This window comes from Euprymna scolopes, chromosome 16, assembly GCF_053919585.1.
Source record: "Euprymna scolopes isolate OS-2025 chromosome 16, ASM5391958v1, whole genome shotgun sequence".
In the NCBI taxonomy this organism is placed as follows: Eukaryota; Metazoa; Mollusca; class Cephalopoda; order Sepiida; family Sepiolidae; genus Euprymna; species Euprymna scolopes.
This window is the reverse complement of record NC_136497.1, coordinates 109,558,762-109,582,157: the sequence shown is the minus strand read 5'-3', so window position 1 is coordinate 109,582,157 and position 23,396 is coordinate 109,558,762. Positions and strand designations below refer to the sequence as shown.

General features: G+C 33.2%; 1 protein-coding gene across 7 annotated transcripts in view; it reads right to left on the bottom strand.

Annotated features, from left to right (window-relative positions):
- Window positions 1–23,396, bottom strand: part of LOC145296047 (regulating synaptic membrane exocytosis protein 2-like) — an 874,180-nt gene that overhangs the window by 340,874 nt on the left and 509,910 nt on the right. For all 7 annotated transcript variants that reach the window (XM_080142091.1, XM_080142092.1, XM_080142093.1 and 4 more), the window contains 2 exons: window positions 3,474–3,553; window positions 815–926 (listed from right to left, as the gene is read on the bottom strand). In XM_080142091.1, the coding sequence (XP_079998217.1) occupies window positions 815–926; window positions 3,474–3,553 (192 nt within the window). The remainder of the gene's footprint in view (window positions 1–814; window positions 927–3,473; window positions 3,554–23,396) is intronic.

Genomic DNA, 23,396 nt, shown 5'->3' with positions numbered 1-23,396 from the left:
CAATATTATCTGTGATAATATTTGTGAGGATATTAACAATAATAATAAAAGTAGCAACAAAATTATTTTTAAAAAATGAATGAATGTAGAAAATGTAAATTGAATTTACTTTAGTTTTAAAATAAAATAATTGTCTAATGAAATAAACACAAATCCGATAATATGAATGCTTCTTATATATATATATATATATATATATATATATATATATATATATATGTGTGTGTGTGTATATATATATATATATATATATATATATATATATATGTGTGTGTGTGTATATATATATATATATATATATATATGTGTGTGTATATATATATATATATATATATATATATATATATATATATGTATATGTGTGTATATATATATATGAAAGCAAACCTGTCAAAATCAGAACAGGACAGAATTAAAATAACAGATCTTGGATAAATATAGCGATATACCAATAATAAATTATAACAAAATGTACTTAGCTTTATAACTTTATTGCAGTTTTATAGTATTACTGATCATCAAAAGTATCTTTAACTGATGTTAATCAGAGACAGTTCTGGTCAGTGGTGATACTGTTAAACTGCAGTAATGTGTTAAAGCTATGTACATTTAATTATTATATGCAGAGAGAGAGAGAGAGAGAGAGAGAGAGAGAGAGAGAGATAGTAATTCCATGTTGAATGTTTGTTAGTTATAAAAAATAGACATTTTTAAATAAGTAAAAAATAACTCTAATGAAACAATCTGAAAATATTTTAAATAAAAACTTTGCGTAATGTACACTTATAAACTGTACAAACCTATTAATTCTTACCTAGAATTGCACTCGAGTCTCTCGAGCCAGTTCCTTCTAAGACTGTCTTCTTCAAAATCATGTGTCCAACATAGTATCGTCCATTTGCAGATCGCTGCCAAGTTACAGGATGCTAAAAATAAATGTTCATATATTCATTGCAAGTGACAGCTATTAATGAATTGATGTCAATTCAAAATAAACTTGAAGTGAATTTAGACGTTTGCAAATTTATTAATTTAAATTTCATTTAATATTGAACATGTCATTCATGCAGTAAAAATGTGATTTTCTCAAAAAAAAAAAAAGCTGTGTACAAAGAAATCAAATAGTCCAATGTAAATTTATAAAAGAAATGTAACAATAATTATAACTTAACATTTTATATCAGAATCAAAGTGTTCCATTTTTATTTTGAACAATGAAAATCAAAAAGAAATAAAACCGTAGAATACTGATAAATATATAATCCAATAATAATACTGGATTATATATTTATATATACATTAGATCATTTGGATTATTCCGATTAAGATTTTCATTCTTATTGCTATATTCACAACGTTTCAGCTGATGTAACCACTGATCTTCTTTGCAATTGAAATCTAAGTTCAGGATGATTTCAGGTGTCCCTTTCCAGCGATACTAAGGGGCTGATTAGGATAGCTTTGACATTTCTCTGTATTCCAACAGAGACCAAACAGCCAGGATTCACTCTTGAGTGTACTGCTGCCGTTGCTCACTGAAATCAATGTTTCAATTGCTATCAATAAAATAGATGTCCTGAAACTAAAACCACTTTAAAAACTGCCTGCAATTATTGCAAAAGGGTTATAGGAAATGCATAAAAGTGTTAAGCTTGGTTTTCGAGCGTTTTGGAGAATAAAAACCGGTACTAAACAGATATAAGATTTCTATTTCAACTACTCTTAATGGATGAGAAATGATTTCATCAGCAAAATTCAAACTTTTTCCAAAGAACTTTGCTCTAAATTTCACTTTTTGCAATTAGGGTTAGCAACTTCCAGAACTTACCCCATGTGACTGAAAATACTCTAAATGATATCCATATATATCAACATATATTTCCAGGATGTTGCTAACCTTGTCAAGAATTCTGATGTTGTTTTACTTAGATTCTTCTCAGCTAAAAACAAAAAAAAGATCTAGGTCATTCTCAATGGCTGAACATCCATCTAAATAGCATCACATTAATGTGGATGTGCCTCAGGGGTCAATACTTGGATTTTTATCATGCCTGTTCTTCATAAATGATACAATTGTATCGAAGATGGGTATATTTGCTACTGACACAACACTAATCAAACGCACACACATATTCAAGGTAATGGTTGAATCCTGATCTCCAGTCTGTAGTAGAATGGAGCCAAAAATGGATGGTTACATTTAAGATTATTAAGACAAAGCTCCTTTGGTTACACAAATATAAGAAACCTTTTCAACCACCATCATGGCTGATAGTACCATTCTTGAGATTTCAACATTCAAACTCGTTGGTTTAACATTCACAGGGAACATAAATTGGAATAAATACATAGAAGATATTACCAGGTCTGCTGCAAAGAAAGTGGACTTCTTACATCTGCCAATCCCTATCTATCTATATCCATATAAAGTGAAATCATTTTCTCACTCTAACATTGATATTAAAACCTACTTTTTCTATTTAAAAATTATTAAAACGAACTTCTTATTATACTGCAAGTCAACTTTTTGATTGGCATCCCTAAATTTGAATGCTTTACTCTTCTGGTCATGTCATAGTGTAGCGGTAAAACGTCAGGTTTTTTTCACTTTCTTTTTCACTTTCGCATCACGGATTCAAGCCTGCCTGCCTGCTACCACTTTTTTTTTTTGTTCAATACACACCTCCAAACACCTGGGCAATACCGGGCACCCAGGCTAGTCTATTATATAAATCTCATCTGTCTGTTTAAATGAATGTATGTATGTATGTTTGTATGTCTACCTAAAACTTTCGACAGAGGCGACGGATTTTCACGAGATGACAAATATTGAAAAATTGGCTAAAAATATTGATTCCTTCACCCTTAACTGAAAATAAGCTTCTAAATGAAACAAGGAATGTCCTTTTCATGCGGTTTATGTAAGTGAACACATTACATACATCATTATTTAAAATATTGATAACATTACAATATTATTGAAAATATTGGGAACATCACCTAAAAACTTTACATTTTATAACTAAAATAATTTTAATTTTTCAGATAGTTTTTGGTAAGTTTTATCGATAAATTCTAAATTTACCTTTACTTTTTTACTTTAATTATGAAGTTTGATCAAAGAATTACAAAAGCATATAAAAATAAATATAGTACAACACAACATTCGATAATAAACAGTTTAGCAATTGATTCCAAACAATTCTTAAAAATACAAGCCATGAAATTTGTCTTTGTGCCAATCATACAGAAGAAAAAAAAATGCCACAGTATAACTTATTATTTACACAGATAATAGTGTACAAATACATTTCTGAAATCGTTAGTGTATAGAATGAGTTCATAAACAAGAAAACAAACCAATTTAGAATGACATAGAGATGCATTTAAAGACATTGTATTTTCAAGAAAACTTTATTCAAGTGAAATGAAGTTTTATACTGAAAACAACATTTCATATGTATGCGACTTACCGAGAGAAATTTTTTGATCTTAGCAGCAAGAATTTCATCCTTTTTCCAGTGATCATCAGAAGTCAAGGCTTCAAAATCTCCTGTGTAATAAAGAGACAATAGCAATGATCTCATCAATCGTCATTAATTACTAAATACTTTCATATGTCCACATAATGAAAGGCAAATGCTGAAATATAGGAAAATAATAGAATGATGTTTTCATTCAAATTATATTCACAAAAAGACATAATGTATTAATCAAATAACAATTAAACTGAAACAAGTTAACATGTTTTTAATCAAACTAAAAATTTATAATTATCACCTTAGATTTCATTAAATTTGCAAACATTTTCAAGATTTGAGCAAATTCCATATAGTGTACCTTAAATACAGATATTCATTTTTTTTGCAAAAGTACATTAAATATAAAAGAAAAAAAATGACAAATGAACAGGAAGATTAAAAGAATAAGCAACTTTTTTCTTTTTTAAAAGTAAACCCAATTTTTGTTAGTTCCAAATCAATTGCAATTATTTGTTCTATTATTATTATGTTGTTTTCACAATCTTTCAGTTGACGTAACTTTTTTTGTGTTTTGCCAAACTTAGAAATCTGTACAGAATTTCAAACGGAACCATTTCTTTAATCCATGGAGGTAGCTTGTTCTTGTTCTGTCAGTTGTGCTTAAATAAATGTTCAAAATTAAATAAAGGTTAAATAAACGTTCAAAATTCCATACAGAAAAATTCCAAGTTTGACATACAGATTTCTGAACTTGACAAGACACACTTGATGCAGGTCGGAGGTTACATCAACCAAAACATTGTGAGAATTACATCTAAAATGAGAAGAATTTTCCATATTGAGTCAAAAAATACAAATTATCAATTCTCATTCAAGTCTTTTTTCAAAACTTTTTCATAAGGCAGACTATTTAATATTAACTTGCAAACAATCGAAAAGTAACAATTTTGATCAAGTTACGTTACTGTTGATGTTTAATATATTCAATTTCAATTCTAAAAAAGCAAATAAAACTAATTTTAATAAAATTGAAGAAAGTATTTCTAAAAAAAGATATTCATATTTTCTTAGAAGAATTAACAATTTTGATAAAAAATTGACAAATTTTAATTTTATTAACATTCCTTCATATGATGTTTTTATGGTTTATATCGCATTACCTATTTATTACGAATAATCATAATTATATCACATCACCTATATATTAGCAATAATCATAATCACTCAGTCTTTGATATTCAAATCATTTTATAATAGTCCTTTTCAAAGCAATATTGTTTATTTTTACTTCGCATAATTATCATCAACATAGACCCTCATCAAATAGCAATTTGAGCCAATAATACGAAAGTCTTTCAAAGATCTGACGAAAAAACGAATTAACATTTTTAGAGTTTGTTTAAATCACTAAATCCTAAATGCTACAAACATCGACCCATTTTTATTTCTTACAGCCATTTATATTTTTAACACTTTCTGAGGCAAACGGTTCCACAGCTCATATAATTTGTATTATTTGTGTTATTCACTGTTCTTAATCTTGCTTGTTATTTGAACATTTCAGTTGATATAACCTCTAACACTTTTTAAGTGCATCTTTTCAAAGTTGAGAACCTATATGGAATTTCAAATGCTTTATCTCAAACTCGGATGTAGATTGTCCTTGTTCTGTCAGTCATATTAAGAATAATCTACATCTAAATAAATAAATCCAAGAGAAAGTTTATATAGATTCACAAATTTGAAAAGATGCACCTAAAGAGGGTCGGAAGTTACATCAGCTGAAATGTTGTGAAAATAGTAGTCTGAATAATTCAAATGATCAAGCTCCATCTCAAAAATAGTTGTCTGAAGAAATGGATAGCACACTATAATGATGACAAACCACTTTGAATAGAAAGTGTGAATAAAATCACTTTTATTAAAATTATTTGCCTAATCTGTTTCAGTTTTTAAAGTACATCTGTACCTCTTGAGAAATATAATGGAATACTCCAACACTACTTAGAGACTCTGTGTGTATGTGTGTGGAAGTAGGCAGAGGCATATTTAGTATTGTTTATGTCAGAGTTTCCCAAACTTCAGGACACCATGGAGCCCCTGAGCATGACAAAAGTTTTTCATGCACCAATAACTAAAATAAATATGAAAATCATTTTTAAATTTTAACTTATACTTGTTCATTAGTTGTTCCTGTTCGTGTTTTTGCTATGTTTTCGTGTTTACAACCATTTTTTTTTTGTTTTTGATTATTCAAAAATTGTTGCATTTTTTTATTTTATTTACTTTTTTATGAATCATCCAGAAACTCTTTACACCTGTAGTTATGTATAATATCTATTTCCAGTAAAAAAGATCCATAACAAAATGTCTGTACCAATTTAATTTCTTCATATAAAGCATTTAGTCCTTTTTAAGAAAGGGCTTGTGGAGCTTATAAGCCTCACTCATGAGATCCTAGGGCTCCACTTTAGGAAACCATGGTCTATATGACTGCCTCAACTCGAGCTATTTGCATTTTACTGAAAACTCTTTTTCATATATATATAGGGTGTTATTTCTTAGAGACTGCAAACTTTAAATTGACAACTTTATTTTCTTTAATTGCAGATTTGGCAACTATCGGTTATTGTGAGTTCAGTTTGATTTAGCAATTCACCATGAAGAGACTGATCAATGTTTGCCAATTATACAAATTTGTTTTATTTACATTTGATAAATAATTTCACAAATAAACCTTCTTCTTGTAATTTAATCCCATTAGATTATTTTCTTTGGGGACATTTAAAATCTCATGTCTACGCTGATAAACCAGACACAATAGAACACTTGCTTATTACTGCCGAAATATAGACCAATTTAATGTATAGGGTTTGTGAACATCGGACCTCTAGATTACACCATATACACGCGAACCGTAGGGTCATATGCTCAAAAGTGCATTTAAATTATAATGCCAAAAATTAATCTTTGGAATAAACCATATGTTTGTATAATAAAAATATTTTTCTGTGATTTATTTTAATTTAAAGTTTGCCGCCTCTAAAAAAAAGGCACCCTGTACTAGCATATATCCCAATCGCCTACTTAAGTTTTGTATACAACATACATAGATTTGCTGACTTTGCCAACTCACTATCTCTTCACAAAGTTCGATATTTTAAATATTTGAAATCGAAATGTTAAATGATAAACATTTCATTCACAAGTTTGTTGTAAAAGCATTTATTTATATCAATATGTTTCTGGGAAAAATATGTTTATTCAATGATATTTCAACCTTTATTTATACCAAAACTTTTATTTCTGAAGCTCGATATGTGTTAAATATACAACATATACAAATAAATGACAAGAAGTCTGTATTCATATGAATAGATAATAATTTTGTAATTTTTATATATTTTTTAAAAATAAGATCGTCAAGAAATGAAAAGAAAGGGGAAATGAATTTGCATGAATAATGAATAACAGCAAACATTAATTTAAAAATAAAAGTGTCTTTGAACCTTTTGTCTCTACATAAAGTATTTAAAAGTATTATGTTGTATGATTGATTTTAATTAACAGTAACCCGTTTTGATGGTAAGATAGGAGTAATAATAATTTTTTTTTTTGCATTAATTAGCATGCATACAACATAAGATATACATTTATATATCATACGTATAATATATTCCCTTGGTGAGGTGCACGTTACATGGAAAAGTGAAGAATTAAAAGAATAAATCTAAATTTAATGAAATTATATTGTTTATTATATTGTTTATCTTGTTTTTTATGAAACAAAAAAAAACCCCAAAAAACTATTGTTTGACAACGTTTTTGTAACGTTTGAGATAGGAATGCTTCTGTTTCAAAAATAAAAAAATAAAGTTTTTAATTTCTAGCTTGAGTGACAATTTTTCTGCTTCTTGTTTTATTCTTGACTAGCTGAAGTATCCGGTGTTGCCAGTTTATATTTGATATATTTGAATATTCTGCCCCCATACATAATTATCTTATTGATTAAACAAAACATTAATTCATTATGGCCTCCTTTTCCACATCCCTCATAAGGTAGGCGCAGTAGGTGCATTTTATAGAGGTGTCGCCAGTAGCTCTAATCTTCTTTTCTAGTTTAATCTTTTATCTTTTAGTCCTTTTTTCAAAATATGATGTAAGAATTGCAATTATTATTTTATATCATAGTGCATATTTGAAAACTGTTAAATCTTCTTTCGTTTAACTATTAGGGGACATTAGTAATCTATTCTGTCTGTTAATGAAATAATTAAAATTTAGTTTCCAGCAGTGCAAATCTAAACACTGGTAAATGTATCTGTAGCATTAATTTTGAAGCACCTCTACATCAACAACATTTTGAGGGTGACCTTTAACAGGTGTGTAAATATAGAGTTTTTCAGGACTTTAAATGCGTGAGCAAATAACATACAACTGGCCATGAGAAAAGCAAGGTGTCTGAAGATTAAGTTCAACTTTGAGGGTTTTTTTTGGCAAAACTAATTTTTATTGAGAAATGTAAGCATGTCAGAAGGAATAAGAAAAATCCAAGGAATTAACACATTTTCAACTTTACAATTTCCAGTTATTAAAATGGCTTCCAGAACATTAGTTTACAAAGGCTCTGATATCCTTTTAATTTTTCTTTACATACACGGCGCGGGCAGCCCATGCGCTGTAGTTGACTGGAGTCAAAATTTATGCTTTAATGAGTCTGACCAGTTCTATGTCAATCTTTTGTATAGAGGCAAACGGTACGCTACATTTTTTTTTGAAGACTGGGGTGGCATTGTCTTATAACTTGAACTTCGCCTCCATTTTTGTACAGTGGCCTAGTTTGTCTGAAAAAAAAACCATTGGGGAACGACTCATTCAGGTCTTTCTTTAGTTTTTTAGCTTCGGCTGTAAAGTTATCCACTTTTTACCAAAAATCGCTAATGGGCGAGTCCAATAGTTCAAATTTTTGGATCTAGTCTATCCTAAAAAAGATTATTAGTGTTTTTAATACAAACATCTTGAGATTCAGTGTTTTTTCGTTTGAACGTTACATTAGTGGTCACCTCACCTTCAAATCTTATTCTTTCTTCAATTATTGAATGAGCAATTTTCTTGGTTCTCACCTTCAGTTTTCCGAATTTGCATCAAGTTTGGTGGTTTATGATGGACAAATCTGAACCACTGTCAAGTTGAAGTCTAACATTCTTGTCCCCAATTTTTACTGTCACGTACTTCTGTACATTTTCGTCCTCTGCTTGAGTCGTCACAAAATCTGCGAAAATAGACTTCAAAAGTCTTCTTCATATTTCTAATGCTGATCAGATTGCGTTTGAGAAAAACATTCTGGTCTGACTCATTGCTGTCTTTCTATGCTATTATTTTAGTTAGTAATTCCAATTTTTTTTCTTTGCCTCTGTCTGCATTGCCTTCTTTCCTCTTTTCTTTCTCTTCTTTCTGCCTCTTTTTTCTTTTCTTTCTTTCCACTTCACTTTCTCTTTTTTCTTTTTCTCATTCTCTTTCTTTTCTTTCTCTTACTCTTTTTTCTTCTCTTTGTTTCTGTAATTCCAAAGTCTGAATCTGTTGTAAACATATCATTTCAACTAGTTTCCTTGAAAGCGCTTCCATTTTGAAAAATAAATAGACTCACAAGACAAATCAGGGTCTAAGAAATGCTAAACAGAAAAACCACGATGGAGAAGATTTGCCAAATTAGTAGTCACAAAAAAAAAAAAAAAAAATTCACGTACATGTGATTTTAACAGAAAAAATGTTCAATTTTCCACAGAGAACAAAAGACAATTGAGAATTTATTTTAGCTCTCGAGAAAAAATATATGAAGAATTTTGAGTCCAAAAGAATTTGGAATAATAAAATGAATTGAAATCCCTTTTTGTAGGAAAAATCCAATCAAGGACATTATTGTCCTAAATTCTTGTAATGAAGTGAATGCGGTTTCAATCCTTCATAGAGTTGGTATATTTCTTTTTTCTTTTCTCGTTTTACCAAGAAAATGAAAATCATGCAGATTATCGACAGAGAAACTTTTAGGTCACAGTAATAACATATCTTTTCAAATATATACTGTAAAACGAAAATGGCTTCTTGCAAAGAGGAAAAATTAAGATATGTGTGCAAGCAAAAGTTGTCAAGCCCACAAGAAAAAGCTAGTTTCTGTTTTTTTTCTTTGGTTTGTTTGTTTAAAACCAAAAATGTTTCGTTTCAACGAACAGTCCAAAAAGAAAGGACTTTGGATAAAGAAAAAAAAAATTCTAGAGCAAAAAAAATTTAAAAACTTTGCATGACTTGCATAAACCAAAAGTTAGAAATGAATTAGGTCAATTTTTAAGCAATAGACAGATTTTCTTCTATCCACGGCTTTTTGAAAAAAATAAACTTTTCTGAAGTGAGTTCGTTTTTCATCATTGAAAAAACTTTGTGAAGCCAATCTTTACTTTTTCAAAGAAGGTAGAAAAAGATGAGTTTGTTGAAGAGAAGTTGGTGATTTATCCAAAGGAGATCCTTGTGGGTCCTTTTTCGAATGCATACATCACCAATGTTGTGATCCTGTTTAGGGGTCACGATATTAAAATAAAAGAGTATTTAAACTACATGTGTGCTCTTCACTTGATGGCAGAAATGTCTAGCTTACATAGTGCCAGATGAATCCATACTATCATCGATATAAAGATGTTAACTATCCCAGAACACTTTCATTAGTTGATTTCAATCGTGTAGCAGTTTTTGGATTGTAGATGTTGACTGACATAGGTTTAAGGGTATGCTGACAACGAATATTACAATTAAATTTGGGGCTGATAAGTTGTTTTACCAGATATTAAAACATATGATATCCTATGTAAAAGCTAATGTTATCCTTGGCAGCCATTTTGTTTTCACAACCAAGTAGTTAGTAATGTGCATATGAGTAACTGAAGCAGACAACAAAGGAAATAATTTTCCATCTCCTACAATGGAAAAAATGGGGAGTTTATTCTGAAAGCCATTCTTAACATGGGGAGGTTGGGATGTTTATTCCAAAAGCTGTTCTTAACATGGGAAGTTGGAATGTTTATTCAGAAAGCCGATCTTAACATCGAGAGGCAGGGGATATTTATTCCATAAGACATTCTTAACATGGGGAGGTTAGGATGTTTATTCTGAAAACCGTTCTTAAAATGAGGAGGTTGGGATGTTTATTCTGAAAGCCGTTCTTAACATGGGGAGGTGTGGACGTTTATTCAGAAAGCCGTTCTTAACATTGGGAAGCTGGGGATGTTTATTCGGAAAGCCGTTCTTAACATGAGGAGGTTGGGATGTTTATTCCGAAAGCCGTTCTAAACATGGGGAGGTTGGGATGTTTACTCCAAAAACCATTCTTAATATGAGGAGGTTGGGATGTTTATTCTGAAAGCCGTTCTTATCATGGGGAGGTTGGAATGTTTATTCAAAAAGCTGTTCTTAACAACGGGAGTCTGGGGATGCTTATCCCAAAAGCCATTCTTAACATGGGGTGGTTGGGATGTTTATTCTGAAAACTGTTCTTAACAAGGGGAGGATGGGGATGTTTATTCTGAAAGCTGTTCTTAACATGGGGAAGCTGGGGATGTTTATTCTGAAAGTCGTTCTTAACATGGCGAGGTGGGGATGTTTATTATGAAAGCTGTTCTTAACATGGGAGGTTGGGATGTTTATTCTGAAAGCCGTTCTTAACATGGGGAGGCTGGGGATGTTTATTCGGAAAGCCGTTCTTAACATGGGGAGATTGGGATGTTTATTCTGAAAACCATTCTTAAAATGGGGAGGTTGGGATGCTTATTCAGAAAGCCGTTCTTACAATGGGGATGAATGGATGTTTATTCTGAAAACCATTCTTAAAATGGGGACATTGGGAGGTTTATACCGAAAGCCGTTCTAAACATGGGGAGATTGGGATGAAAGCATGAAAGCCATTCTTTACTCAGGGAAGTTGGGATGTTTATTCAGAAAGCTGTTCTTAACGTTGGAAGACTGGGGATGTTTATTCGGAATGCAGTTCTTAACATGGTGAGGTTGAGATGTTTATTCTGAAAACCATTCTTAAAATGGGGAGGTTGGGATGTTTATACCAAAAGCCGTTCTATACATGGGGAGGTTGCGATGTTTATTCCGAAAGCCATTCTTAACATGAGGAGGTTACGATGTTTATCCTGAAAGCTGTTCTTAACATGGGGAGGTTGGGATGTTTATTCAGAAAGCCGTTCTTAACATCGGGAGGCTGGGGATGTTTATTCCCAAAGCCGTTCTGAACATGGGGAGGTTGGGATGTTTATTCAGAAAGCCGTTCTTAACATCGGGAGGCTGGGGATGTTTATTCCCAAAGCCGTTCTGAACATGGGAGGTTGGGATGTTTATTCTGAAAGCCGTTCCTCACATGGGAAGGCTGGGGATGTTTATTCTGTAAGCCGTTCTTAACATGAGGAGATTGGGATGTTTATTCCGAAACCCATTCTAAACATGGGGAGTTTGGGATGTTTATTCCGAAAGGCATTCTTAGCATGAGGAGGTTTGGATGTTTATTCTGAAAGCCGTTCTTAACATGGGGAGGTGTGGACGTTTATTCAGAAAGCTGTTCTTAACATCGGGAGTCTGGGGCTGTTTATCCTGAAAGCCGTTCTTATCATGGTGAGGTTTGGATGTTTATTCTGAAAGCCGTTCTTAACATGGGGAGGCTGGGGATGTTTATTCCGAAAGTTGTTCTGAACATGGGGAGGCTGAAGATGTTTATTCTGAAAGCCATTCTTAACATGGGCAGGTTAGGATGTTTATTCCAAAAGCTGTTCTTAACATGAGAGGTTGGGGTGTTTATTCCGAAAGCCAATCTTTACATGAGGAGGTTGGGATGTTTATTCCGAAAGCTGTTCTTAAAATGGGGAGGTTGGGATGTTTATTCAGAACACCGTTCTTAACATCGGGAGGCTGGGGATGTTTATTCTGAAAACCGTTCTTAAAATGAGGATGTTGGGATGTTTATTCAGAAAGCCATTCTTAACATCAGGAGGCTGGGGATGTTTATTCAGAAAGTCATTCTTAACATGGGGAGGTTGGGATGTTTATACCAAAAGCCGTTCTATACATGGGGAGGTTGCGATGTTTATTCCGAAAGCCATTCTTAACATGAGGAGGTTACAATGTTTATCCTGAAAGCTGTTCTTAACATGGGGAGGTTGGGATGTTTATTCAGAAAGCCGTTCTTAACATCGGGAGGCTGGGGATGTTTATTCCCAAAGCCGTTCTGAACATGGGGAGGTTGGGATGTTTATTCAGAAAGCCGTTCTTAACATCGGGAGGCTGGGGATGTTTATTCCCAAAGCCGTTCTGAACATGGGGAGGTTGGGATGTTTATTCTGAAAGCCGTTCCTCACATGGGAAGGCTGGGGATGTTTATTCTGTAAGCCGTTCTTAACATGAGGAGATTGGGATGTTTATTCCGAAACCCATTCTAAACATGGGGAGTTTGGGATGTTTATTCCGAAAGGCATTCTTAGCATGAGGAGGTTTGGATGTTTATTCTGAAAGCCGTTCTTAACATGGGGAGGTGTGGACGTTTATTCAGAAAGCTGTTCTTAACATCGGGAGTCTGGGGCTGTTTATCCTGAAAGCCGTTCTTATCATGGTGAGGTTTGGATGTTTATTCTGAAAGCCGTTCTTAACATGGGGAGGCTGGGGATGTTTATTCCGAAAGTTGTTCTGAACATGGGGAGGCTGAAGATGTTTATTCTGAAAGCCGTTCTTAACATGGGCAGGTTAGGATGTTTATTCCAAAAGTTGTTCTTAACATGAGAGGTTGGGGTGTTTATTCCGAAAGCCAATCTTTACATGAGGAGGTTGGGATGTTTATTCCGAAAGCTGTTCTTAAAATGGGGAGGTTGGGATGTTTATTCAGAAAGCCGTTCTTAACATCGGGAGGCTGGGGATGTTTATTCTGAAAACCGTTCATTTTAAATGAGGATGTTGGGATGTTTATTCAGAAAGCCATTCTTAACATCAGGAGGCTGGGGATGTTTATTCAGAAAGTCATTCTTAACATGGGGAGGTTGGTATGTTTATTCCGAAAGCTGTTCTAAACATAGGGAGGTTGGGATGTTTATTCCGAAAGCCGTTCTTAAAATGAGGAGGTTGGGATACTTATTCTGAATGCCGTTCTTATCATGGGGAGGTGGAGACGTTTATTCAGAAAGCCATTCTTAATATCGGGAGACTGGGGATGTTTATTCTGAAAGCCGTTCTAAACATGAGGAATCTGGGATGTTTATTCTGACAGCCGTTCTTAACATGAGGAGGTTGGGATACTTAATCTGAATGCCGTTCTTATCATGGGGAGGTTGAGATGTTTATTCAGGAAGCCGTTCTTAACATGGGGAGGCTGGGGATATTTCTGCGGAAGCCGTTCTTAACATGGGAAAGCTGGGGATGTTTATTCTGAAAGCCGTTCTTAACATGGGGAGGTTGCGATGTTTATTACGAAGCTGTTATGCATGCACATTACTAATTCCTCAGTCGTTTAAAAAATGGCTGGCAGGGATTACATTAGCACTTAAAAAGATGAAAACAGAAACCAAGGCAATACTTGAAACCAAGGGATAACAGATTTTTATTCACTTATAGAATAACTCTCAACTCATCAACTGTAGTTTCTCCAGCTTAGCTGATGTTCAAACGGTACTTAAGAACTGCTTTTCATTTGGTAAAGCCAGATACTTGCAAGGATCTGGACATGAAAAACAAAATAGAAAGACGGAACAAAGTAATGGTACTACTTTGTGATTTCAAAGTAGCTGATTATATACTCTTACACAATTATGGATCTGGTCAACGATGGATTGAAAGTACCATTACCAGACAGTTGGAAGCAGTGAATTTTGAAGTGGAGATTAATGGAGGGTTAGTAAGGAGACATACAGACCAGCTTGTGATGGTCTAGTGAGAAAACATGCAGATCATCTTGTGAAACTCCTATCAATGGCCACCGAGGAAGTGATGCCTGAGATACAGGCAGATAACATTGCAGATAATATGGAGAATTCTGTCATACCTGAGAGTAGACATATGGACGAAACTACAGAGACTCCATCAGTGGAGGAAAAACCCTCAACACCTTTTACTCGAAGGTCAAGATGTATTTGTAGACCAGCCATAAAATTGAAAGATTATGTCTGTGATCACAAGTAAAATTTGAAAGAATGCAACATATTGAGGCAGAGTTATTTTCCTTACAAATAAAGAGAGCATGGAGTGGCCATTTTTTGGTCTTAACCACAACTATTTTTTTACCATATAGACTCAGTCTCATGTATTTTTATCCATTCAAGGCGTTACCACCAGAACATAATACATTTGTCATTTTGTTTTTGCTTTTTTGTTTTTATTTTATTTTGTCTTCTTTTACAATCGTCGACTTTTTTACCAATACCAATTTTTTTTTTTAATTTCAGCAGTTCCAAAGTGAAAATGATATAATTAGTTTTTATTTTTGTTTAAGCGCTTTTTGTAAAATAGTGAATTCACTACATAAAATTAAAACATTTTTTGAACTGCATGTTTTGAAAAAAAAGAAAAAATCACTGCACAAGTTACAAAAACTAAAACAACATTAAAAAGTAAATTTGCAAAGATTATTTACACACAAAAGTATGTCTAAGGTCGATGCTCCCCAACTCTCTAAAAAATAAAAAAACTTTGTTATTATTACTTGAAAACGATTCTCTCAGGAAATTGCTGATAGCCATTAAATGGGGGAGGGGTCATGTTACATGAAAGTTATATAAGAAAATTGGCTTAAAAAAATGAAATAAAAAAATTGGCTTAAAAAAATGAAAGAAAAAAAAAGTGATTTGCTAGAAATATATTTTGTAAAAAAAAGCCATATTTTTTTTACCTTAAAGTATTTTTCATTTCTTTTTATAAGGTGGAATGAGATCATATTTTTATTTTACTTGAAATTAAATAATTACATAATTAAATTAAATAATTAGATAATTTAATTAAATAATTTAATAATCTAATTAAGCAATTAAATAATCAAGTCTAACAAAATTAACATACTTTATCAAAGGCCTTTGATATGTCAAGAGTGATTGCCCTAGAGAGGAAGCTTCCATCGAGAGATTCGCTAATGCTATGAGATATAACTGTAAGCACATTTGTTGTAGATCTAGCAGAACGGAAACCATATTGAGTGTCACTAAGAAGGTTATTTTTGTTGAGATGGTTGATTACTTCTGTATTTAACTTACTCATGACGCACAGGAGACTTATTGGCCTGTACTGAGAGGGGGATGAGCGATCACCTGAATTTTTAATACAGGGCATACTGATGAGATTTTCCAAGGTGATGGGAAGCTATTCTCCTTAAGACAACGTTTAAACAGTTTTGTAAGTATGGGCGCTAGTTCTGGTTGATGTTTTTTGAGTACTATAATTGGAATACCGTCAGGGCCGGTTGCTTTACTGGAATCAAGATTTTTGATTAGCTTGGCAACATTACGTACAGATATATGTATATCATATAGCGTGTTTTCTGATACAGGAGGAAATATTGGGAGTTGGCTGCCTTGGTCGCAAAGGGTAGAATTAGCTGCAAAGTTCTTGGCAAACAATTTGGCTTTGTCTGATGCTGACGAGATTACCTCAGGTCCATTGATGATAGTTGGGATAGAGCACATGCTTCTGTTCAGGATTCTGTTTGCTATTTGCCAAAACTGGTGGGAACCAAGCCGCTGCTCAGCTACTTCGGACTTGACAGACTGAGCATACAACTCTCTTGCGTTTTTTATTACTTTCTTACAATTATTGCTGGCAAATCTAGCAGAACGGAAACCATATTGCAAGTCACTAAGAAGGTTGTTTTTGCTGAAATAGTTGACTACTTCTCTATTTAACACAGATTCCAGCAGCTTACTCATGATGCACAGGAGACTTATTGGTCTGTTCTGAGAGAGAGATGAGTGATCACCTGACAACAAAATCTACGATTTAGCAGTTTTGTTTCTTATTGTTGACTATTATTATGTTTGGTTTTCTTGCTTGATTGAATTTTCATTTTCCAATCATTTGTCTCATTTGTCTGCATGTTCACTTTTGCATAGTTCCCAGTGGACTATCTTTGCCATGCTGTCATTTCTGTTTTTGTATTATTTTTGGGGCTAATTTTCTGCATTCATTTATCATTTTGTCTCTTTGTCCATAAGATCTATATTTGCAGTTTTCTTGAGTTTTTTTCTAGCTTTAATATAATTTGTTCTGATTGCATTGTTCTGTGTGGCAGTCAGTAGTTATTCAGTTTCTCTGTTCAAGTGACTTTTATGTAGCCATTTCATGTGTCTCTTCTCTGGTCAGTCTTATAAATACAGCTGTTTTTCTTATTTTTTTCTCGTTTTTTTTTTTTACTTTTCATTTTTAATGCTCCTTGTATTTTTCACTTTTTAGGTGTTTTTTATTTTGCAATGATCAGCTTTACTCTATTCTGGGTTAGTTTTTTTAGTTTTCGGTCTTAGTGTATGGTCAACAGTTTTTTTAGTTTTCAGACTTAGTGTATGGTCAGCAGTTTTTCTAGTTTTCAGTCTTAGTGTATGGTCAGCAGTTTTTTTAGTTTTCGGTCTTAGTGTATGGTCAGCAGTTTTTTTAGTTTTTGGTCTTAGTGTATGGTCAGCAGTTTTTTTAGTTTTTGGTCTTAGTGAATGGTCAGCAGTTTTTTTAGTTTTCGGTCTTAATGTATGGTCAACAGTTTTTTAGTTTTTGGTCTAAGTGAATGGTCAGCAGTTTTTTTAGTTTTCAGTCTTAGTGTATGGTCAACAGTTTTTTTAGTTTTTGGTCTTAGTGAATAGTCAGCAGTTTTTTTAGTTTTCAGTCTTAGTGTATGGTCAGCAGTTTTTTTAGTTTTTGGTCTTAGTGTATGGTCAACAGTTTTTTTAGTTTTCAGACTTAGTGTATGGTCAGCAGTTTTTCTAGTTTTCAGTCTTAGTGTATGGTCAGCAGTTTTTTTAGTTTTCGGTCTTAGTGTATGGTCAGCAGTTTTTTTAGTGTTTGGTCTTAGTGTATGGTCAGCAGTTTTTTTAGTTTTTGGTCTTAGTGAATGGTCAGCAGTTTTTTTAGTTTTCGGTCTTAATGTATGGTCAACAGTTTTTTAGTTTTTGGTCTAAGTGAATGGTCAGCAGTTTTTTTAGTTTTCAGTCTTAGTGTATGGTCAACAGTTTTTTTAGTTTTTGGTCTTAGTGAATGGTCAGCAGTTTTTTTAGTTTTCAGTCTTAGTGTATGGTCAGCAGTTTTTTTAGTTTTCGGTCTTAGTGTATGGTCAACAGTTTTTTTAGTTTTCAGACTTAGTGTATGGTCAGCAGTTTTTCTAGTTTTCAGTCTTAGTGTATGGTCAGCAGTTTTTTTAGTTTTCGGTCTAAGTGTATGGTCATCAGTTTTTTAGTTTTCGGTCTTAGTGTATAATCAGCAGTTTTTTTAGTTTTTGGTCTTAGTGTATGGTCAGCAGTTTTTTTAGTTTTTGGTCTTAGTGTATGGTCAGCAGTTTTTTTAGTTTTTGGTCTTAATGTATGGTCAGCAGTTTTTTAGTTTTTGGTCTTAGTGTATGGTCAGCAGTTTTTTTAGTTTTTGGTCTTAGTGAATGGTCAGCAGTTTTTTTAGTTTTTGGTCTTAGTGAATGGTCAGCAGTTTTTTTAGTTTTTGGTCTTAGTGTATGGTCAGCAGTTTTTTAGTTTTTGGTCTTAATGTATGGTCAGCAGTTTTTTAGTTTTTGGTCTTAGTGTATGGTCAGCAGTTTTTTTAGTTTTTGGTCTTAGTTAATGGTCAGCAGTTCTTTAGTTTTTGGTCTTAGTGTATGGTCAGCAGTTTTTTTAGTTTTTGGTCTTAGTGTATGGTCAGCAGTTTTTTTAGTTTTCAGTCTTAGTGTATGGTCAGCAGTTTTTTTAGTTTTTGGTCTTAGTGTATGGTCAGCAGTTTTTTTAGTTTTTGGTCTTAGTGTATGGTCAGCAGTATTTTTAGTTTTCAATCTTAGTGTATGGTCAGCAGCTTTTTTAGTTTTCAGTCTTAGTGTATGGTCAGCAGTTTTTCTAGTTTTCAGTCTTAGTGTATGGTCAGCAGTTTTTTTAGTTTTCAGTCTTAGTGTATGGTCAGCAGTTTTTTTAGTTTCAGTCTCAGTGTATGGTCAGCAGTTTTTTTTAGTTTTCAGTCTTAGTGTATGGTCACCAGCTTTTTTAGTTTTCAGTCTTAGTGTATGGTGAGCAGTTTTTTTGTTTTTGGTCTTAGTGTATGGTCAGCAGTTTTTTTAGTTTTCAGTCTTAGTGTATGGTAAGCAGTATTTTTAGTTTTCAATCTTAGTGTATGGTCAGCAGTATTTTTAGTTTTCCATCCTTGTGTATGGTCAGCAGTATTTTTAGTTTTCAGTCTTAGTGTATGGTCAGCAGTTTTTTTAGTTTTCGGTCTTAGTGTATGGTCAGCAGTTTTTTTGTCTTAGTGTATGGTCAGCAGTTTTTTTTAGTTTTCGGTCTTAGTGTACGGTCATCAGTTTTTTTAGTTTTCAGTCTTAGTGTATGGTCAGCAGTTTTTTTAGTTTTAAGTCTTAGTGTATGGTAAGCAGTTATTTTAGTTTTCAGTCTTAGTGTATGGTCAGCAGTTTTTTTAGTTTTCAGTCTTAGTGTATAGTCAACAGTTTATTTGGTTTTCAGTCTTAGTGTATGGTCAGCATTTTTTTTTAGTGTTCGGTCTTAGTGTATGTCAACAGCTTTTTTAGTTTTCGGTCTTAGTGTATGGTCAACAGCTTTTTTAGTTTTCGGTTTAGTGCATGGTCAGCAGTTTGTTTAGTTTTCGGTCTTAGTGTATGGTCAGAAGTTTTTTTTAGTTTTCGGTTTTAGTGTATGTTCAGCAGTTTTTTAGTTTTCAGTCTTAGTGTATGGTCAGCAGTTTTTGTAGTTTTCTGTCTCAGTGTATGGTCAGCAGTTTTTTTAGTTTTCGGTCTTAGTGTATGGTCAGCAGTTTTTCTAGTTTTCAGTGTTAGTGTATGGTCAGCAGTTTTTTTAGTTTTTGGTCTCAGTGTATAGTCAGAAACTTTTTTAGTTTTCGGTCATAGTGTATGGTCATCAGTTTTTTAGTTTTCGGCTTAGTGCATGGTCAGCAGTTTTTTTTAGTTTTCAGTCTTAGTGTATGGTCAGCAGTTTTTTTTAGTTTTGGTTTTAGTGTATGGTCAGCAGTTTTCTTAGTTTTCGGTCTTAGTGTATGGTCAGCAGTTTTTTAGTTTTCGGTCTTATGTATGGTCAGCAGTTTTTCTAGTTTTCAGTCTTAGTGTATGGTCAGCAGTTTTTTAGTTTTCGGTCTTAGTGTTAGTGTATGGTCAGCAGTTTTTTTAGTTTTTGGTCTCAGTGTATAGTCAACAGCTTTTTTAGTATTCGGTCTTAGTGTATTGTCAACATCTTGTTTAGTTTTCGGTTTAGTGCATGGTCAGCAGTTTTTTAGTTTTCAGTCTTAGTGTATGGTCAGCAGTGTTTTTTTAGTTTTCGGTTTTAGTGTATGGTCAGCAGCTTTTTTAGTTTTCAGTCTTAGTGTATGGTCAGCAGTTTTTTTGTTTTTGGTCTTAGTGTATGGTCAGCAGTTTTTTTAGTGTTCGGTCTTAGTGTATGGTCAGCAGCTTTTTTAGTTTTCGGTCTTAGTGTATGGTCAACAGCTTTTTTAGTTTTCGGTTTAGTGCATGGTCAGCAGTTTGTTTAGTTTTCGGTCTTAGTGTATGGTCAGCAGTTTTTTTTAGTTTTCGGTTTTAGTGCATGGTCAGCAGTTTTTTAGTTTTCAGTCTTAGTGTATGGTCAGCAGTTTTTGTACTTTTCGGTCTTAGTGTATGGTCAGAAGCTTTTTTAGTTTTCGGTCTTAGTGTATGGTCAGCAGTTTTTTAGTTTTCGGTCTTAGTGTTAGTGTATGGTCAGCAGTTTTTTTAGTTTTTGGTCTCAGTGTATAGTCAGCAGCTTTTTTAGTTTTTGGTCTCAGTGTATAGTCAGCAGCTTTTTTAGTTTTTGGTCTTAGTGTATGGTCAACAGCTTTTTTAGTTTTCGGTTTAGTGCATGGTCAGCAGTTTTTTTACTTTTCAGTCTTAGTGTATGGTCAGCAGTTTTTTTTAGTTTTCGGTTTTAGTGTATGGTCAGCAGTTTTTTAGTTTTCGGTCTTAGTGTATGGTCAGCAGTTCTTTAGTTTTTGGTCTTAGTGTATGGTCAGCAGTTTTTTTAGTTTTTGGTCTTAGTGTATGGTCAGCAGTTTTTTTAGTTTTCAGTCTTAGTGTATGGTCAGCAGTTTTTTTAGTTTTTGGTCTTAGTGTATGGTCAGCAGTTTTTTTAGTTTTTGGTCTTAGTGTATGGTCAGCAGTATTTTTAGTTTTCAATCTTAGTGTATGGTCAGCAGCTTTTTTAGTTTTCAGTCTTAGTGTATGGTCAGCAGTTTTTCTAGTTTTCAGTCTTAGTGTATGGTCAGCAGTTTTTTTAGTTTTCAGTCTTAGTGTATGGTCAGCAGTTTTTTTAGTTTCAGTCTCAGTGTATGGTCAGCAGTTTTTTTTAGTTTTCAGTCTTAGTGTATGGTCACCAGCTTTTTTAGTTTTCAGTCTTAGTGTATGGTGAGCAGTTTTTTTGTTTTTGGTCTTAGTGTATGGTCAGCAGTTTTTTTAGTTTTCAGTCTTAGTGTATGGTAAGCAGTATTTTTAGTTTTCAATCTTAGTGTATGGTCAGCAGTATTTTTAGTTTTCCATCCTTGTGTATGGTCAGCAGTATTTTTAGTTTTCAGTCTTAGTGTATGGTCAGCAGTTTTTTTAGTTTTCGGTCTTAGTGTATGGTCAGCAGTTTTTTTGTCTTAGTGTATGGTCAGCAGTTTTTTTTAGTTTTCGGTCTTAGTGTACGGTCATCAGTTTTTTTAGTTTTCAGTCTTAGTGTATGGTCAGCAGTTTTTTTAGTTTTAAGTCTTAGTGTATGGTAAGCAGTTATTTTAGTTTTCAGTCTTAGTGTATGGTCAGCAGTTTTTTTAGTTTTCAGTCTTAGTGTATAGTCAACAGTTTATTTGGTTTTCAGTCTTAGTGTATGGTCAGCATTTTTTTTTAGTGTTCGGTCTTAGTGTATGTCAACAGCTTTTTTAGTTTTCGGTCTTAGTGTATGGTCAACAGCTTTTTTAGTTTTCGGTTTAGTGCATGGTCAGCAGTTTGTTTAGTTTTCGGTCTTAGTGTATGGTCAGAAGTTTTTTTTAGTTTTCGGTTTTAGTGTATGTTCAGCAGTTTTTTAGTTTTCAGTCTTAGTGTATGGTCAGCAGTTTTTGTAGTTTTCTGTCTCAGTGTATGGTCAGCAGTTTTTTTAGTTTTCGGTCTTAGTGTATGGTCAGCAGTTTTTCTAGTTTTCAGTGTTAGTGTATGGTCAGCAGTTTTTTTAGTTTTTGGTCTCAGTGTATAGTCAGAAACTTTTTTAGTTTTCGGTCATAGTGTATGGTCATCAGTTTTTTAGTTTTCGGCTTAGTGCATGGTCAGCAGTTTTTTTTAGTTTTCAGTCTTAGTGTATGGTCAGCAGTTTTTTTTAGTTTTGGTTTTAGTGTATGGTCAGCAGTTTTCTTAGTTTTCGGTCTTAGTGTATGGTCAGCAGTTTTTTAGTTTTCGGTCTTATGTATGGTCAGCAGTTTTTCTAGTTTTCAGTCTTAGTGTATGGTCAGCAGTTTTTTAGTTTTCGGTCTTAGTGTTAGTGTATGGTCAGCAGTTTTTTTAGTTTTTGGTCTCAGTGTATAGTCAACAGCTTTTTTAGTATTCGGTCTTAGTGTATTGTCAACATCTTGTTTAGTTTTCGGTTTAGTGCATGGTCAGCAGTTTTTTAGTTTTCAGTCTTAGTGTATGGTCAGCAGTGTTTTTTTAGTTTTCGGTTTTAGTGTATGGTCAGCAGCTTTTTTAGTTTTCAGTCTTAGTGTATGGTCAGCAGTTTTTTTGTTTTTGGTCTTAGTGTATGGTCAGCAGTTTTTTTAGTGTTCGGTCTTAGTGTATGGTCAGCAGCTTTTTTAGTTTTCGGTCTTAGTGTATGGTCAACAGCTTTTTTAGTTTTCGGTTTAGTGCATGGTCAGCAGTTTGTTTAGTTTTCGGTCTTAGTGTATGGTCAGCAGTTTTTTTTAGTTTTCGGTTTTAGTGCATGGTCAGCAGTTTTTTAGTTTTCAGTCTTAGTGTATGGTCAGCAGTTTTTGTACTTTTCGGTCTTAGTGTATGGTCAGAAGCTTTTTTAGTTTTCGGTCTTAGTGTATGGTCAGCAGTTTTTTAGTTTTCGGTCTTAGTGTTAGTGTATGGTCAGCAGTTTTTTTAGTTTTTGGTCTCAGTGTATAGTCAGCAGCTTTTTTAGTTTTTGGTCTCAGTGTATAGTCAGCAGCTTTTTTAGTTTTTGGTCTTAGTGTATGGTCAACAGCTTTTTTAGTTTTCGGTTTAGTGCATGGTCAGCAGTTTTTTTACTTTTCAGTCTTAGTGTATGGTCAGCAGTTTTTTTTAGTTTTCGGTTTTAGTGTATGGTCAGCAGTTTTTTAGTTTTCGGTCTTAGTGTATGGTCAGCAGTTTTTTAGTTTTCGGTCTTAGTGTATGGTCAGCAGCTTTTTTAGTTTTCGGTCTTAGTGTATGGTCAGCAGTTTTTTAGTTTTCTGTCTTAATGTATGGTCAACAGCTTTTTAAGTTTTCGGTTTAGTGCATGGTCAGCAGTTTTTTTAGTTTTCATTTTTAGTGTATGGTCAGCAGTTTTTTAGTTTTCGGTCTTAGTGTATGGTCAGCAGTTTTTTAGTTTTCGGTCTTAGTGTATGGTCAGCAGATGTTTTAGTTTTCGGTCTTAGTGTATGGTCAGCAGTTTTTTAGTTTTCGGTCTTAGTGTATGGTCAGCAGTTTTTTTAGTTTTCGGTCTT